Source organism: Lynx rufus, unplaced genomic scaffold (genome assembly GCF_022079265.1).
Source record: "Lynx rufus isolate CCGP_SWC_20201006 ecotype Redwood Valley unplaced genomic scaffold, mLynRuf1.p SCAF_3, whole genome shotgun sequence".
Taxonomy (NCBI): Eukaryota; Metazoa; Chordata; class Mammalia; order Carnivora; family Felidae; genus Lynx; species Lynx rufus.
In genome coordinates this window covers 54,765,025-54,784,448 of record NW_025814845.1, presented here as the reverse complement: position 1 = coordinate 54,784,448, position 19,424 = coordinate 54,765,025, and the positions used below count along the sequence as shown (strand labels likewise).

Genomic DNA, 19,424 nt, shown 5'->3' with positions numbered 1-19,424 from the left:
AAAGCTAGTTGTAAGTTCCTTCAATACGTTAAAAAGGTGTTACAAAATCCTTAATACTTTTGCCCTCTGCTTAATAAAGGAAAAGGACAGGGTCTGTGTGTGTCTTCAGTGACAGAGGAATTTGGTTGTCAGAGGACACATCTGAAAGTGTGAAAAGAAAAGGGGATTCTTCAGATGTTTTTAAGGAACAGTGCAGTATGGTCTTGATTTTACCTATGCAAGAGAGAAGCAGAGTGAGCACTATATTATTTGGCCAATGACCAAAACCCAAAACAAAACAAAAATTAAAAAATAAACAACCAGACAAAACCCCAGAACATTAACAACAAAAACTGTCAATTTTAAAGAAAGACAAACAGGTTACAATGTAGTTTCTGTTCCCTTGCTCCTCCAGAAATAATCATTGTCTTCAGGCTCAAGTTCTATCCTAATTTGAGGCACAACTTTTACTGGAGTTCTAGGAGGACTGGAGAAAAAAGAAAAGAAAGGAAATAGTAAGTAAATCAGATTTCCTTTATCATGTGTCAAATATACTTCTGCACTGTGCAGAAGCTGGATGGGTCTGCCCTTTGTTCTCTTTAAAATACTTATCTGCTCTTTCTGTATTAAACACAAACATTCTTAAATGGGAGGAAGGTACCAGAAGAGTCAAGAAATTCAAGTAAAAAATTTCTTAAAAATTTCATACCTAGGTTTCAAAAAAAACACACACACAAAAATCAAGAAGAAGGACGGCCATGCAGGTGATACCGTGAGAAATTAAAGGGACAAACAGACTTACATGAAGAAAATATTCATGAGTTTTGCTTTTCGGAAAATCAAGGAGGGTCTGAGGTCTCTGCAGCCGTGTTAAGATTAGGGAAGAAAACTACTGGAGAGCTGCCAGCAGTTACCCTTCAAACAGAGATGATGCGGAAGCAATAAAAGCGAATGTGAGTCCTGGGCTTTACCTTAATGACAATGAAAGTTCCATTACTTCGCAGTATAGTAGGCCTCGTAGAACACTTTCTACATAAAAGCTGGGGAGAGGTTCGGGGATTGGGTAAGCGATTTCAGATAACTTGTAGACAGGACAGGAAACAAGGTATTCTGCCAATAATCCACCATGGGTTACATTTCTGAGGGGCAATCATCCCATAGAACAATGTAAAATACCGAGTTGTCCTTTACCTTGGCATACCGAGTGACTGAAGGAAAGGAATTTTATCAGCATGATGTGTGGCGTTCAAGGAATGTTGGTGATCTTTCTCCTGGAAAAAAAAAAATTCTTTAAATCATAAACAGCAGACTTAAGGAACATGTAAAATTTGAGTAAAAATAAAAATTGTCATAAAAATTGATGCATTACAATGGGAAAGAGAAAGGCATACTTAGACAATTTCAATAGACACTGTATTGACCTAAGAATCTAACTAATGTGATGAAGATAAAAATCTGTTAGCTTCATTTCCTCTGGGTGAATACAATGGGATGGACCGCTGTTCTTTTCGGTGAGGGGGTAGGAGGCCAAACATTTGTAGAGGATCTACTTAATGTCTTAAGTTTTGCCCTTGGATTTTCTTTCTTCTTCGGCATCCACAGTTTTGCCCTGCTGTTATTCATGGGGGGAGAAGAAGATTTTGAGGAACTTAATTTTCCTGGACCTCTACTAACAATTTTGTTCTTTCATGAATTATAAAAGACTAATATGGCATTAGAAAAGATTTCAGTTAGAATGATCAGAGATATTTTGCTTAAGTAAATTTCTAATTCATATCAATTGTTCCATGCACCTTTCTAATGGATTTCTGAGAGAATGAATAACAGCTACCACTAAAAGAACCATTTGCCATACAACTTTCTTCATGAGCCTCCAATTCTAGCTGGTGGTGTTTTTTATTTATTTTTTATTTTTTTGCAGCAGCCTTTAAACTGTACTTAGAAGGGCTATCCTAGGTCATGATGCCAACAGAAGACATACGTGCCGTGTCCCTTACACAGTTTTGTTTTGCTATGAATGCATTAATAAAATGAAAAATGAAGCCAGAATATAGTTTGAGAAGCTTGAATTGAAAAAAGAAGTATTAATTAAATCCTGCTAATGGGACTGAGAAGAAATTAGCCTCAGTTACATGTCATGGGTTACAGACTGGGCATCAGAGCTGAGACGGCTTTAACTGTTCTTTAAACCCAGTGTGGCAGCCAGCCTCCAAGATGGCCTCCCAGCATTCCTGGTGCCTCCTGGCATTCATGTCCTTGTGTCATTCCTTTCCATGTTGTACCAGGGTTGGTTGGCGTGTGACCCTTAGAACATGGCAGAAGTGATGGCATGTCACTTCTGAGATTCAGTTATAAAAGACTGCAGCTTCTGCCTTGGTTTCTCTCTCTGTTCTCACTGGGCTTGGGGGAACCTATATTACGGGCATCCCTAGGGAGGTGCCCATGGGGCAGGGAACTGAAACCTCCTGCCAATGGCCTTGTGCATGAACGTGGAAGCAGATCCCAGTTCCCATTGTCTTCAAGCTTAGCCCCCGCCAAAGGCTTGTCTGCTGTCTCACGAGTCGCTAGAGCCAGAACCACCTAAATCAGCTGTTCCTAAATTCCTGAACATCCGGAACTATAGAAGAAAATATATATTTGTTGTTTTAAGCTGCTGAATGTTTTGGTAATTTGTTACACAGCGACAGGAAACTAATATGCCCAATTTTCATAAACAGTCATTCATTTCACACTTTTCTTGGCAACCTCTTCCTGAAGTGGAAGTGGCATTGTCAAACAGAAGTCAAAGTGTCTCAACTGTCTTTTTTCTCATAACAGATCAGTAAACTTTGAAGTACATCTGGATCTGAAAGAATACATTTTCTTCAAAGGAGAACCCAAAGGGAAAGTAGTTTGGAAGCAACTGCTACTTGATATTGGAAAAGCTTGAGCTATTCACTAGTGTTAACTTCAGAGGTTTTCCCCTTTCTTCAAGTGGCCTGTTAACTCAATTACAAAAGGAAAGATGGTATGTCAGAAACCGTTCCACCTTAGTCACCAGGCTATTACCCCTGAAAAACCAGTCCACTTAAAAAGGTGTTTTTAAAATAGCAGGAAAGGAATAAAGAAATTAGGAAGAAAATGTACTATATCTTGTAAGTAATACCTAAAAAGTTTTGTTAATATTTTATGATTGCTAATTTAATTGAAAATAACAATTATTCCAAATTCTCAATATGGACAACTGATTTACTGATCATTTAGAGACCTATGATGCAATTTCTCTCTTGAGCTCATTTGGTCATCGGCTAAATAAAGCCTAAGGAAGACAAAACGGTAATAGACAGTGATGTAGTACTATAAGCTGCAATTCTAAATACCAGCAGAAAAAAAAGAAAAATCAATTAAAAACATGGTTACGAGTTTAGCAATTGAAAGAAACTGGTGGGAACTTGGGTCAGAGAAAAGACTACCAAACAAAAACTTAGAAGGTTATGGATAAAAGAAAGAAGAGTGAAGCTCAAGGATGTAAAAAATGGAGTTTTATAATAATGAAGTATAAATCTTCAAATAGAGAAACAGGAAGCAAATAGAGGGGAAATTAAATGATAATTCTAAAGATTTTTCTCTGCAAGTACAAATCATATTTGCGCAGTCATGAAAGAGGTTAGTTCTACTCACTGTCGGAAGGTTTGCTATCTCTTAGGAAAGGTTGCTGTTCCATGATGTCCATTGGAATTTTAATACTTGGAACTTTTTCTGAGTATGGGCAGTCAGACTGTGAAAGAAATTTGTAACAGTTTTTAGAAAGTTTTTACAATACAGCCCTTCTTTACCTCCCAGTACTGATCAAATCTATCATAATATCATTCACATTGTCTTAAGGAGAAAATACTTTGACATAATCATTTTTACTTGCTAACTTTTCAAATTCTACACAGTCTTTCTCACATTTGTTTTCCTCTCTTCTGAGTCAATGGAGTTAATTAAAACTAGAACCACACCAAATAGATATCACTACAAATGAAAACAAGTGTAAAGCTTACATAAACTGGATTACCAGTCATCAAATATCTATGGGTTTGTTACATGTATAAAGAAAATAATCTCAATATGAAACATTAAATCTAGGATAGGAAACTTCCTGGACTATAACATGGGCTTACAATTCTTGTTTCATTTCTGCTTTCTGATTCCATGTTCAAGAAAATGAGGACTCATCTTTCTTTCCAAGACAGGTAGAAGACTAACATTCATGATCAAGGAGCCCTGTATGTACAGTTGAAAATAAACCCCTCCCTCTTACTCTAATACTCTAGCAAAACTATTTTATAAAGTTTCATTTCAATTTGCTCGTACCAAATATATTTGAAAGCTTAGCAAAACATGAGAAAATAAAAATCAAAAGGAAGGTACTAGGGAGCTATTCATGGGGCTGTTTAAGAAAACAGGTCACCATGGGGCACCTGGGTGGTTCAGTCAGTTAAGTGTCCGACTTTGGCTCAGGCCATGATCTCTTGGTTTGTGGGTCTGAGCCCCATGTCAGGCTCTGTGCTGACAGCTCAGGGCCTGGAGCCTGCTTCGATTCTGTGTCTCCCTCTCTCTGAACCTCCCCCACTTGAGCTCTGTCTCTCAAAAATGAATAAATGTTAAAAAAAACAACAGGTCACCTAAGCCAAAACTATAACAGATTTTCACAGGATTACCACCTTACTTTTTTTAAAGAAATCATTATATTGAATCCAAGTCTATGTTTAGACTGAAAAGATAAAATCCATCCCTTAACTGAAACTACCAGAGATGGCCTTTAGCAGAAAGATGGGGGGAGGGGGGTAAGAACTAGAGATCAAAGAAAATAAAGAAAAAATAAACCTTAACATACAGACTACTACATACATTGAAAATTCCTTTAAGGTGAATCTAAAGATGGTAATAAGCCACCATATGATTTTAAGGGACTAAGATATTGCATTTAAATTGACCAAAAAAAAAAAAAAAATGAAGACGTCACATGCATGTACCTTTATGTGAATGTCAAGAAGGACAAGTTTTAATCACAGTATTTCAAACATTTCCCCAAATAATAGCATTTATGGATGAATAGGTTGGAAGCCAACCCTTAATCATAGCCTACAGGAAGGTCCAAAAATGACTGAGTGGCTCAAAATATTGGCAAGCCATAATTTTTCACTACTTCTGCTCACAAATGTGCTGTAACCCCCATGCCCCTCTGTGGCTCTCTATATCCATGGATCCTAGCATCCATGATTACCAGGTGGACACTAGGAGAGTCACCTTCCAGATAAAGAGCCCCCAAATAATAAGCTCAACACACAGAACTTATTACACACATGTACTCAAATTGCCTGGTTGAGTTCACTAAGACAAATACACAAGCTTGTTGTTTTTTGGTGGGGGTTGGGGCAAGAAGAAAAAGAGGAAAAGAAAAGAAACAAGTAGCACACATTATCTTCAAGAAATCTGTTGGAAATACAGAGCTGGAAACAGTAAATATCATTAATAAAAGAATAGCATTGTTTAAATAAAATATGATCTGTTGAAAATTGAATCAAAGAATTAGAAGAACTTCTCAGGAGCTCATTTGATACAACTTTTGAACTAGAGAGCATAAATTTAAAACATCCCCAAAAGTTGACAGTTTATTATTTTTTTTCTTAAAAACTATTAGAGATGAGGATTCTACAATATTATTTTCTATATTAGTTATATGTAATAAATTTTAAGTTTGGTGTCCATGTATATAAACTGGCATACTTGTTTTGAAAATTCAAGATGAAATATTACTTTAATTATGTCAGTATTTCAAGTGTTCCCTTTTTTGTCTTGAGTGGCCTAGAAATTAATTTCAAATTTTGATTTCTATTGAATGTGTAGACATTTTTTAACCATTCTTTTTAACACTGCACCCTAATCTGTACTGCAATTTAAACACATTCCCTTTTTCTATCATCACTGGAAACAGAAAATCTATACACCTGTTCTCACTGAAGATGGATGATGACAGTCACAAAACTTCCCTTGGACTCTTTTTCTCTTTAGCTAAATGTGCCTCACATATTTAGACTTTTTTTTATTGGATCAATTTATCTGAAATCCAATTGTGTCTGTTGCCTTCCTTCACTGTACTATTTCTAAATTCTCCACAAAAAATACAACCAGACAGCCTGACCAGCTGGAAATAACCAGACAGCCCTGGATCAGAGTTTTGGCTTTGCCACTATGGCTGTGTACACTCAGAAAAATGACTTAACATTTCTCAGTCTAAATTTTCTCCTGTCAATAGGAACAGAAACATACACTATAAGGAGCTGTTATGGCAAGTAAGGACAAGTATGTATGGTCAATCAAAATGATCAAGTACAGAGTAGACAGCAAAACTTAACTATACTCCCACTTTAGAATACTTTACCAGGGACCAACTAGAATGCGGAGTATATACTGTACTGTGTAAAATCCAGAAAAAATCTTCACATAGAAAGTGTCATTTTGGCAGTCCTTTATCCCAGGCTACTGGGACAACCTGTGTGTGTGTGTGTGTGTGTGTGTGTTTGTATAAAAATCCCAGCTTTTCTCCTAGCACTGATTACAGACCCCTACTGCAGCACCCATGAAATGGTCTCCTAAACTAAAGATGAAAAAATGGGCAATAGTTTTATTTCTCTAACCTTAATCACCCAATTGCAGGAGGATCATTTGGACTACAAAACTGACAACTACAATTCTGTAAAACGACACTAGGCTCCAAGACCCTTTCCTTTTCCTTGAAGGGTCATAGAGAAATAATCTTCAAGTCCAATGTGAGGGTAAGTACAACAGCAGAGGACTTTGGTTGAGTGCCTACTCAAATGGATACCTAGATCACAGGAGGTGAGGTCACAGGTATGTGTCTACATCAGGCTTAAAATTACATAAAACTGAGTTATTATCTCAAAGTTAAACCCTGGATTATCAATAGTAAAGCAAATACATTTTACAGCATTATGAAGCAAATTTTCTTTTTATCTGTGAAATGGGAGATTGGAGTTCTTTAGATGTGGGGTTTTTTTGTTTTTTTTTGGTGGTGGGGGAGTCATTTTATTGCTATCAGTATATTAATGGCTACAGAAAGACTTCAGAAAATAAAAAAAAAAAAACTAAAGAAAGAAAATAAAGGGCAAAGGAAGACTGGCATGTAACACAGCCAGGTAAATTCTCTGAATTCATCTCACATAAAGTATAATATATATATGACATCCATAAATGTCTCACATTTATTTGTTTAGCTTTACTTTGGAATTTTGGAAAGCCTTACATCATCATTGTCACTGTCCAGACTTCCTTTCTTCTTTTTCTTTTTCTTCTCATCTTCCTTCTTTTTCTTGTCCTTTTCTGGAATGACATCATCGAGGAAGCTGAGGTCATGTTGGGAGAAGAGGTAGTCCATGCCTTTTCTGACAGCTACAAGTGCCAAGATCTACAAGGACAAATATAGAAAGTAGGAAAGAAACAAGGTCAGATAAAGTCATAGTGAGTATTGACACTACTCTATCAAAGGCAGTAGAAACTTATAGAAGGTGAGAATATGACAGAACTCATCTTGCTTATATGGATTTATATTAAGTGGACCATAAACATCTTCTTTATGGGGAAGTTGGATCATAAAAGTACTAAGTCAAACTCACTTTGTTCACTGAAATGTATGATCACATTCACTTAGAATTTCAACACGAAAGGATTATTTTTTTTTTTTAATTTTTTTTCAACGTTTATTTATTTTTGGGACAGAGAGAGACAGAGCATGAACGGGGGAGGGGCAGAGAGAGAGGGAGACACAGAATCGGAAACAGGCTCCAGGCTCCGAGCCATCAGCCCAGAGCCTGACGCGGGGCTCGAACTCACGGACCACGAGATCGTGACCTGGCTGAAGTCGGACGCTTAACCGACTGCGCCACCCAGGCGCCCCGAAAGGATTATTTTTTAAACCATTTTCTTCCATGTCAGATTTTTAATAAATGGCTGAGAGTTTAAAGGGAAAAAACAGCCTGCATATGATTTCTATTCAAAATTAAAACATTATACAGGTTTTTGAAAATCAAGAAAATTTGTATGACATACAGTACACTAAAACATCTTCAAGGTACTAATAATGAGACAGCATTTGAGTACGCACAGACCACTTAATCTACCGGGTGACTTCAATCACTACCATGACCTGAAAACTTACTGTGTGATAGATGTCATGCTAAACTCTTAGGCGGTATTTTTCTCATTTATTCCCACCACAAACTCAAAAAGTAGATATTATGATCTCTATCTTGCAAGTGAGGAAACTGAGGCTTAGAGACATCCAAAATCACAAAGCCAGAAAACAAAATACAAAGGGCCCCAGCTGTCTACCTCTAAAATCGGTATTCTTAAAAAAAAAATATGTACCTTTGATTCTATGAGTTGCCCTTGAAGAGTAACTTGTAAAAGTACATTAAAGATGCCTTTGCTCAAGAATAAAATTAGTATGTACTAGGATATAGGAGTCATGACTGTCTCAAATTAAACATTTGGGTTTATCCACATCATGCTCTCTATATGTCCATTTTTCATCTCCAGGAGAAATTAACAACATCTACCCTACTGATATTATACTATTGCTTTGTGATCAAACAAAACCTCTGGAAAAGTAAAAAATACTTTATACAGATAATACATTTATTATTATTATTTACAGCATCAGCATTAAGTGATTTACTGGATACATTTCAAATTTATGCAGACCTTACTTTGTTTTTCCTGCCTGTAGCAAAACCAATAGGTAGACTATACCAATGGGCAAGTGGGAGTCATTTCTCACACTCATTGTGTTTTCCAGTAAGTTAACAGAGTTTAAGGGGAAAAAAGGGATATAAGTGAAAAAAAAAATATGACAAACATCACTAGTATTTTATATAATTTTTTTCTTCCTCCTTCCTTTTTGTTTTCCCTTGGAGAAAAAAAAATTTACAAACAACAAACACATGTAAGATAAATTAGGGGCACCAGGGTGGCTCAGTTGGTTAAGTGTCCAACTCTTGATTTTGGCTCAGGTCATGATCTCACAGTTTGTGGGATCGAGCCATCAGGCTGTGCACTGACAGTGTGGAGCCTGCTTGGGATTCTTTCTCTCCCTCTCTCTCTGCCTCTCCCATGCGCGCGCGCACACACACTCTCTCTCTCTCTCTCAAAATAAATAAATAATACTAAAAAAAGGATAAAATAATAATCTTGGGTAAGAGTAAGAGGACTTTTATAAAAAATAAAATATGGTCTGTGTATGAAAATTCTGTGGGAGAGACAAAGCAGACTGAGAGACTGGCTTGGTGACTTGTTTCAAGTGTACACATGTACATTTTCTTGCAAGAAATGGAAAGTTATGGTAAAGTATAAAATTTAGTGATAAAGCCAAAAATAGACCTAGCATTTCCTTTTTTACCTCTTTCACTTGTACTTCTAAGTGCAATGTTAGTTATGTTACCTTGCTTCTCATCATCTGAGAGCCCAGACTTACCCTTAAACTTAGCATGATGCAAACCAGCAAGCAGTTCAAAAACTGCACTTCTCACTCCATTTCTTCTAAGTCACTGGATGACCTTTCAGAAGCTGCCAAACTTGCTTTCTTATTATTTGGACTGAAATGCGTTATGCTTTGTTATTTAGACTGATTCTATTATACAATATTTTAAAGATAACTAATGTGCACTGATGTCTACCTAATGTCAGGCACTGTGCTCTATACTTGATATTTATTAGTCATGCTCAGAGTAACAATACTAATGCCATGCCCATTTTACGAACAAGTTAATGGCAGCTCATGAAGGCTCCCTGATCAGCAGAAACCAGTGCTGGGATCTGAACTCAGCTGAGTCTGACACTAAAGTCCAGTGTAGATGACCACAGACATAGGAACCTTAAATTACAACTGATCAATTCAAAGTTATTTGGTCAAAGCTGGAAAAGAGTAGAACCACACAGAGAAGACATATATGTCTTCTATATTACAATAACAAATGATATTGGTATGACTTGATGGGTAGGCTCAAGGAAAGGAATCCCTACCATGACTGGGAAAATGATAGCAGCCACAGTGGACTTGAGGATCCAGAGCAGGGCTAGACATAACACCTGCAGGAAAGTGAACAGGTGGACTCTGCGCAGGGGGACATGGCGCAGGTAGATAAAGTCTGGCTGATGCTTCAGGGGCATCAGAAGCAGCTTCAGACGATCCATGAACTGGGGAGGGAAGAAGAGAGTACAACTGTATTACTTCAAGAGCTGATATGCAAACTCATTTCCACAATGCCTAACTAATGATTAGTGATTTATATACTATAGTTTAGGCAAGCAGTATGCCTTCCAGAGGACATTGGTCAGGGAGTGCAGAAATTTAGTCCAGCACAGTGAGACATAAGAGGAGTCTTCCGATTCCTATTACTTTGCAGGAATGTGATGTAGATATATGAGATAAAGTGGCTACCAAAGAATAAAGTCACAAAGCCAAATATAAATTCTAGATGCTCATCTCTTCCTTTCTATTTTTACTATCTGAGTCTTGGGAGAGAGGATCTTGTGACTAATTTCGTCATGATGTGCTGAAGGAAGACATGTAAGTCATGTATCTTACTCTGCCTCAGTCACCTTACCTGAAAGAAGAGAGGATGCTACTATGGATCTTATGCATTTAAGGGATGTTTCAAGGATAGAAAGGAAGCATCCAACTTGAAAATGGGAATGCATTGGTATTTTCGTAAATTCCATACTATTTATCTATGGCATAACTTAACTAATAACATGCAGCAATTCACTACCATTTCTTTTCAAAGAAAAGCCATAGGACTTTTATAGTGAGTTTCAGAGTATCAACAACCAGATATCTGAACCTAGGGGAGGCTATTACAGTGCTGTGCGGAAACAGGTACTAAACTGACCACCGAGCATCTCTGTGCCAGGTACTGTGCCTCAAAGCTTAACTGCTGAGTTTACGTTGATGATGATAAGAATGATATTTCAGTACCTACCATAGGATCTTTCAAATAAAAGATATTCAGTAAATAGCTGCTGAATTGAATTATGATGTAATAAAACTCTGGAACAGTATTTCTGCTTTCTTTCTGGAGGAAAGGGAGAAGTGTACAAGAAGACTGTTATGGACAAGCTGCTCAGAAGCTATTTGCTATGTAACAAACTTTCTTTCTCCATCCAGGCCTACTTTTCATTGGAGGGGGCCTTGCTGTTTATAAAGATTGTGTTACAAAATTTCTTGCTAAATCAAATCTTGCCAAAAGGTCTGAAAGAGGGAGAATAGGGAGAAAAGTGAAGAGAAAAGGCAATAGGGGCAATAGCACTGCTGAATTTAAGAAATCCACTAGCTGTCCCTTTAGCAAAGGTTTTTTCCCCATCACTATGAAATTCTTGATTTTTTTTGCCTTCTGTTTAATTTAATAAACATGTAATGAGCTCCAATCATCAGTTAAAGACATAAAGTCTAACTTCTGATCTAGACTGACTTATTAAGGCAAAAACAAAAACAAGAAAGAAAGAAAGAAAGAAAGAAAGAAAGAAAGAAAGAAAGAAAGAAAGAGAAAGAAAGAGAAAAGAAAAAAGAACTATTAGTTTGGGGGCCATTATTAGTTTTATATTTTTCCATTGAGGGAAAAAAAGAATATTTTTACAATGCCAGGTAAAAATAAAGTATTTTTTATATATCTGTACTTGTCCAAAGTTTCACAGGCACAAGTAAACCCCCATTCACATTCATCTAGTCCAATCTATGAAGAACCCACCTTGTATTTTGTGACAAATATCCTAATGGGACCTAAAGAAGGGAAAATAAAATAGCCTTGTCTGCTTTTGGGGGTCTGGCCACCTGCCCAGCTCTATCTGACACTAAAACCAAATTAATCTAAATTCAATAAATGAAAGCAAGGACTACTATGAGGGGGTTTAAATGAATTCTTATGATGTTCACAGAACATGCCGTCTTTTCCCATTAAAACATTAGTAAGTGCTAAATAAGGCTACAATTAACAAGGTGCCAGAAAACAGCAGAAGTACTTCCAGTTTCCTGGTGCCAATTAAATTAAACCTCAATTGAAAGACAAAGTCCCTTACAAAGTTCTTCCTAATGATTTTTTTTTTAAAGGGGGCCAGTTTTACCCAAATTGTGGATAGCTGAAGTTTTGGACAAAAGTAGCACTAAACCACATTGACTTTATTCTTTTATTGGTTCAAAACTTTTGATCACTGATCACAGCCATATGAAAAGTAAATCAAATAACAGCCTGTTCTTAGAATAGTTTAAAGGAGAAGAGATAAATAGGATCTTGAAGAGCACACTGGAAGGGTTAGATTTCTTTCTGGAGATGAAGGCAGGAGAAGAGGAAGGACAGAAGGGAGGGAGGAAGGTGATCCTAGGTCCTCTCTCACTTTCCTAGTGAAATGACCTTTAACAGCTTATTTCAAGAATGGGTATGTATGATAACATTTGTTAACACAAATTAATTTTGTTAATTAACTCAAATAAAAAGCAGGTGTTTGGCAGAGAAAGTAGCAAACAAATGCATTTTCTTTCTTTAACATGCAGTGTTATATTATTTTTGGTGTACAATATAACGATTCAACAATTCTGTACATTACTCCATGCTCATCATGATAAGTGTACTGGTAATTCCCTTTCTTGAATTTACCTATCCCCCGACCTACCTCCCCTCTGGCAACCACCAGTTTGTTTTCTGTAAATATATGCATTTAAAAAACTCAGCAGTTAATGAATAGCACTTTTCCTCAAAGATCTATTACTGGACTACTATTACTACTGGAAAAAATACAACTATACTTAGATTGCTATAGAAAAGTTACCTGTACACCATTAAGGGATGCTACCCCCATATACAGGAACACGCCATACAGTACAGGCATGGGAATAAACTAGAAAGAAAAAAAAAGTCAGAGAGAGGTTAAAAACAACAATAATAAAAACAATAATGAAGACGTATAGTTTAAATAAAAGCCAAATCTGAAACTAAAAGATAGGACATAATAATACTCATCATGATAAACTTCTAAACTCTGTGCTAGAAATAAATGGAGGGAGACTTTCAACTTTCATTTGATCCTGTTTGCATTTTTTTAAACAATGAGCATGCATGACCTCAAAAAATAAGTTTTTAATGGGAAAAAAAAGTTTGTTTTCCTTTCCCCTTAAAAGGAAAGATTATGTAAACCAGATGTTTGCATGGACTGTGAGGTAGAAAGAGAAGCAGACGGTTGCTTAGCTCCTGAGACCAAGTTCCTTTCCAACAGCCTGTTGATTTTTTCCTTAATAATTTTTGCCAAATGATCTATTGGCTTGGTGTGTAAATGCCTCTCTCAATGAACCAAACATGAAGTGGCTGTCCCCTTTCTTTCTCTAAGGAATATTAAGAGGACTAAATAATGAGAACACTGCTTAAAAGGAGCATTGAGCATACAGAAGCAACTCATTACACACATGTAGTAATACACAGCTTTAAAAAGTGAATTAATAATTTTAATGCATTAATTAGCAAGAGTCTTTTGTACTAATACAAAGTGTTTTAACAATGGGAAGTTGCAAAGCCATCTTCCCTGAGTTTTATCTATTCCTAGACCTTTGAAATGTCCTGAGTACTGTGGAAACAAGGATGATTCTGTTTCTGGGAAGTCTTCTATTTAAACAACAAAAGGTTCTCAAGCTTGGATTCTGAAAAGAAGTGCAAGTAATTTCAGTTTTCAAAAACCACAATCAATTAAGTCCCATCTTACCAATTCTACATAAAGGAGGCTATTGTAGCCAGAAAACAGTATGACTTCAGAGTAATTTTTAAAGAACTATTACATGTATTAAATGAAGCACAATTTCTACCAGCCTCTCCTTGTAATTACCTAAAACAGTTCTGTATCTGGGGCACCTGGGTGGCTTAGTCAGTTAAGCAGCTCTTGATCTCAGGGTCCTGAGACAGACCCTGTGTCGGGTTCCACGCTGAGCAAGAAGATTCTCTGCCCCTCCCCCCATGTATATGCATTCTCTTTCTTAAAATAAGTAAACATTAAACAAACAAACAAATAAACAAATAAATAAAATGAAACAGTTTTGTAGTTTTGACCCCTACTGGGGAATTAGTATACTCAAAATATGTCATGACTATCTCCAATTGTTATTGGCTAGCTATAGGAATTACTAAATTTATATGTAATACATATATTTATTTACACAGAATATCACATGATTCTTCTAGAAAAAAGCTAATAATTGTAACATAGCTAATCTGATCTTGATCTCAGAAAAAAATGACACTGAATGCTGAAGGGGTGGGAGGGGCGGCCGGAGTGGTAGGGAAGCCACGTGTGCTGTAATACCTAACAGTCACCACAAAGAGGTGAGCACGTCACATTCAAGCACTTGAGGTCTGACATGTGCCTTGTTTGCTTTAGAATGTGCACATTTCCATTCCTCTGTACGAACTGACCAAAAAATAACTAACAAAGAAACCATTTCATAGCTTTCACTCATTTTTAAACTTTTTAAAATGTCTTTTGCAGGCAAGGGCACTCCCATTTTCCTTTAATATATGATGATCCCTTTCCTGTTATCTCATTTCTAATACCTTGGGAAGGAAAGAAAGGTAGAAGGGGAAAAGAGAAGTATAGTTCTTTTACAGTTGGGCAACTAGTTAGAAATCCTGTAGTAGTTACTTTTTAATCTGGGTGAAGTGTTTTTTCTGGCTTGAAAGAAAGTAATCACAAAGGTGATATTGAGCCTTATCTCCGCCCCTCCCCTAAGTTTAGCCAAATATTTTCTCTATTACAGTTCTAGCACCAGAGTGGTGGAAAGTTGTGCTATGGTGTTGGGGTCCATTCTCTCTGAATTTATGATAGATTTCACCAAATCTACCATAAAATAAAATCAGAAGGTACCATTAACTCAGAATGGGGTATGGGTAGGATAACAGCCTTACATATGATGATGGGTTTTTTTTTGTTCCCCCCACCCCCCCCCCCAAGAAACAGACTCTCCCTCTCTCTCTTTCTTTTCAGAGAGCAAAAGAGTGAACAAGTTGAGGAGAGGGGCAGAGGGAGAGAAGGAATCTCAAGAAGGCTCCATGCTGATGTGGGCCTCAATCCCACAACTCTGGGATCATGACCTGAGCTGAAATCAAGAGTTGGACGCTCAACCAACTGAGCCACCCAGGTGCCCCATGATGATGTTTTTTAAAAAAATATTCTTTGGTGAAAAGGAAATAGCACATATAAGGAAGGCTATTGATTCAATTTTGCGGTCATCTTTAATGTGATACAGATGTCTTACAAAATTGACCATTTTTCTTTAAGATAGTGCAGTGTGTCTTAATAAAAATCTTTCAGTTTGGAAATCTTGATGAAACCTGACAGAATTACTGGGTTAGAGGATTTTGGTGTTTTGTTTTGTTTTGGGATTTGGTTCATGAGTCATATCAAAAGGTCAATCCTTAAAAATGCATCACAACAGAAATTTCCCAAAGGAAGAAAAAAAAGAATGTTTTAAAAAGATGTGATCCCATTTTAAGTTAAACTAGTATAATATACATAGCAGTAGCAGGTAGACATTTTTATAAAGCAAGACAGGAGAAATAAAAACTCAAAAAACACAAGGAATACTAGATTCACAGGCACTTCAAGAAATGCCAAGTGATAAAATTATGCAAACAAAATTATACAAATGTACCCAGAAAACCAAAAGGCTTAATTGTAAATAAATATTATAATGCCTTTAATAAACATTAAAAATGAAAAAGTTAAATGCTTGATCCTACAACCAGATAGAAAAATTAAATTGAAGTCAATGAAGATTCCACATACTCAGACTACATCCCCAAATTTTTAAAATTCTAGTGAATGTTGCACTCTTTTTTACTTAGCCCTCTCTTTGATTTTCTGATAGTGTTAGAATATTCCCATAAAAAAAAATGTGAAAGGGTAAATTTAATAAAAAAGGTAGACGGTAGTGGGTTGTCCACAGTACAGAATTCAGTAGAGGAGTGAAGCCTCCCAGCAGAATAATAATCATTTTGTATGTGTATGTGTGTATGTGTGTGTATGTGTAAAACTCAGAATGAGGTACTGATTGAGAACATGGAAGCATAGAAGTTAGACAGACCTGGGTTCCAATTCTGGCTCTACCCATTGTGGAACTCAGAGAAAATTGTCCCCTTCTATTTCCAGTATTCTCATCTATACAGTGGTTATGATAAAGATTACATAATACCTAGTTCAGGGCCTGGCTCATAATAGACACTCAAGAAATGATAAATGTGGTATTGATGTCATTATTTGCATCAGAACCATCACTAGCAACTGCCCAGCCTAGCCCCCTCTGGTCCCTCTGTAGTGGGGGTAGGGCAGCAGCACAGGCCAGAAGGATGGCTGCGAAGGTCAGACTTGAAGCCTCGGTTTTATATAAGCTCTGCAATGTTGTTCTTTCAACTACAGTGACTGTCTTCACTATACGTGAAGGAATACGTTATGAAAATAACATCCTAATGCCCTTCAGCTTTAAAAATCTGGGACCATAAGGAAGCTGCCGCCTTGCAATCTGGTCCCTAGTCATTGAAGAAGCCACGGAGTGACTTATGATGAAGAGTTTGTGAAAATGTCACATTTCTCTCTACATAAGAGAACTGGAAATTGGATCAAAGAAGCTGGGGAAGATCAACTCATGGGAAATGAAAGTAAATGAGTTCTCTGAGGGCAATACTGTTTTATTTTAAGAGGCAATAAACCATGATGGTTATGAGATCAGGCTTTGGAGTCAGAACTGCCTGAGTTCAAATCTTGGCTCTACCATTTAAGAACCCTGTGACTTGGCAAGTTATTTATATATTTTTTTATCTGTAAGATGGATGCAATCATACGTACATTTTTCATAGGTTTTATTGGAGAACTAAATAAAAAAAAAATCCGTGCAGAGCTCTTGGTCCAATGCCAACCTCAGTAAATGTAAGCGGCTATTACCACCATCATCTTCCTCGTCCTCACTATCCCCTCTCCTCGTTTCCCTGTTACTGAGCACAATGTGTGGCATATTGTAGGAGCTCAACAAATGCTTGCCAGATACAAATTAAACGCTAGCCTCTACATTTTAGAACCCTAAACAAATCTCAAAGACAAATTTTGGCTACGCCTCATGTTAAAAATGAACTAATTCAAGCAAAGGCAACAGAAGTAGCAGTGAACTTTACTTGATCTTTATTTCTTTAAGCTTGCCAAAAGAATGAGAAAAGAAAGCTCTAGGAACTGTCTTTCATCTTTTTTTGCTGCTCTGTGGTCTCCCCCAGTTTCCCCATACAGAACACTAGCTTAACAGGCAGTGTTTCTGCTGCAGAGACACAGATCTAAACTGTTTAACCGGTCTGGGAAGCCAGTTCTTCCTGCTTCCCCACAGTTCTGTACTGAATCTGTGGTGGGATTTGAGGCACGTATGACTGCAGCTAGCTAAGGTCACGGGGTATCCTCATGAACTTAAAGCTAATACGCTATGATTCCTTACACTCTTCCGTGTAGAAAGACAGACTGCAGCAAAGAGATCAAAACAGAGGTCACAAATTTCATGTTCAAAGTAAGCCTGCATAAGTAGGCTCAGGCAACAACTACCCACCCTGCTTAATGCAGGGAGAAAATTACTTACATCATCTGAGGCCACTCAGTCTGTGGGGATGCAGGGAGCTGAGCAGGGAAGGTGTTGAGCCATGTCATTTTAAAAAGTGAAAGCCACATATTTTTCTTGATCCTGTTCATTTGATCTGCCTTTCAAAGGTAGACTCTTAAGTAAAACCATTCTCTAAAGTTGTCACTTGTTCCTTTAAAACACACATTAGTCAAATGGTGGAGGAGAAAGGTTCCCTCCTCCAAAGTAACCCCTGATACCCCTTTCTGTGTGAATTCTGAGGTTAATGGTTAATCCTGACTTTTACTTAGTCATAACTTAGGTTCTAGTTAAACTGTACCCTCATATCACCTCACGCCAGTCAGAGTGGCCAAAATGAACAAATCAGGAGACTAGAGATGCTGGAGAGGATGTGGAGAAACGGGAACCCTCTTGCACTGTTGGTGGGAATGCCAACTGGTGCAGCCACTCTGGAAAACAGTGTGGAGGTGCCTCAGAAAATTAAAAATAGACCTACCCTATGACCCAGCAATAGCACTGCTAGGAATTTACCCAAGGGATACAGGAGTACTGATGCATAGGGGCACTTGTACCCCAATGTTTATAGCAGCACTCTCAACAATAGCCAAATTATGGAAAGAGCCTAAATGTCCATCAACTGATGAATGGATAAAGAAATTGTGGTTTATATACACAATGGAGTACTACATGGCAATGAGAAAGAACGAAATATGGCCCTTTGTAGCAACGTGGATGGAACTGGAGAGTGTGATGCTAAGTGAAATAAGCCATACAGAGAAAGACAGATACCATATGTTTTCACTCTTATGTGGATCCTGAGAAACTTAACAGAAACCCATGGGGGAGGGGAAGTAAAAAAAAAAAAAAAAGAGGTTAGAGTGGGAGAGAACCAAAGCATAAGAGACTCTTAAAAACTGAGAACAAACTGAGGGTTGATGGGGGGTGGGAGGGAGGGAAGGGTGGGTGATCGGTATTGTGGAGGGCACCTTTTGGGATGAGCACTGGGTGTTGTATGGAAACCAATTTGACAATAAATTTCATATATTGAAAAAAAAAAAACACCTGCACCCTCAACATCCGCTTGTTCTTGTATTGACTTTTCACAGGAGCTACCAACAATTCTGTAGTGGATGCTTACAACCCACCAAATTTCAACGGTAAGAAGGGCACATGATCTGAAATCAGCTGATGTGATTCCTGAAGTAAAGAATAGTTCTACTTACTGAAGTTAAGGAATCACAATTCTCAATGCTGGACTGCTTTATTCTTGTTCGTTTCAAATTGAGGTTACCCACAATATGTTGGAAACTGTATTAACAAAATAATTTCATTTCCCACATTTTGGGCAAAACCTTGCCTAACAAAAATGTTTGCTAAACTACCTTTTTTGCTGATTCCTACAATGACTCTTTGCATGGACTCAGAGTTGCCAGGTGGGAATAGCCATGATTATGAACATTAGCAGCTGAACAAGGGTGAGCTTAAGGAAGGTCAAAAGGAACTCATGCTCATTGATCCCTTGTACCTCTTTTTCTCCTTTCTCTGCATTCTAATCTGCTCCTGCAGATACTAAGATGCTTTGCATATCGGGGCAAAAAGATTCATCGTAAAATAAAGAACAAAAGGGCTTTCAGCTTTAACTCCTCTGCAGCCATATTTGGGTGCAGGGTTAGAAAATAGTCAGGAAGAGGCGTTGTTGAAAATGTCTTGCATCTCTTCCTAAAAATAGCAATTTATACAGTATCTGTTCTCTGTGTCC

The 19,424-nt window shown here is 37.4% G+C and overlaps 1 protein-coding gene across 1 annotated transcript in view; it reads right to left on the bottom strand.

Annotated features, from left to right (window-relative positions):
* Positions 1-360: 360 nt before the first annotated feature.
* The window catches only part of SLC4A4 (solute carrier family 4 member 4), a 299,466-nt gene continuing 280,402 nt past the window's right edge, over positions 361-19,424 (bottom strand). Inside the window, exons 21-25 of the mRNA XM_047091144.1 lie at positions 12,844-12,912; positions 10,045-10,218; positions 7,271-7,432; positions 1,171-1,250; positions 361-466 (exon numbers count right to left, since the gene is read on the bottom strand). Of these exons, the coding sequence (XP_046947100.1) occupies positions 361-466; positions 1,171-1,250; positions 7,271-7,432; positions 10,045-10,218; positions 12,844-12,912 (591 nt within the window). The remainder of the gene's footprint in view (positions 467-1,170; positions 1,251-7,270; positions 7,433-10,044; positions 10,219-12,843; positions 12,913-19,424) is intronic.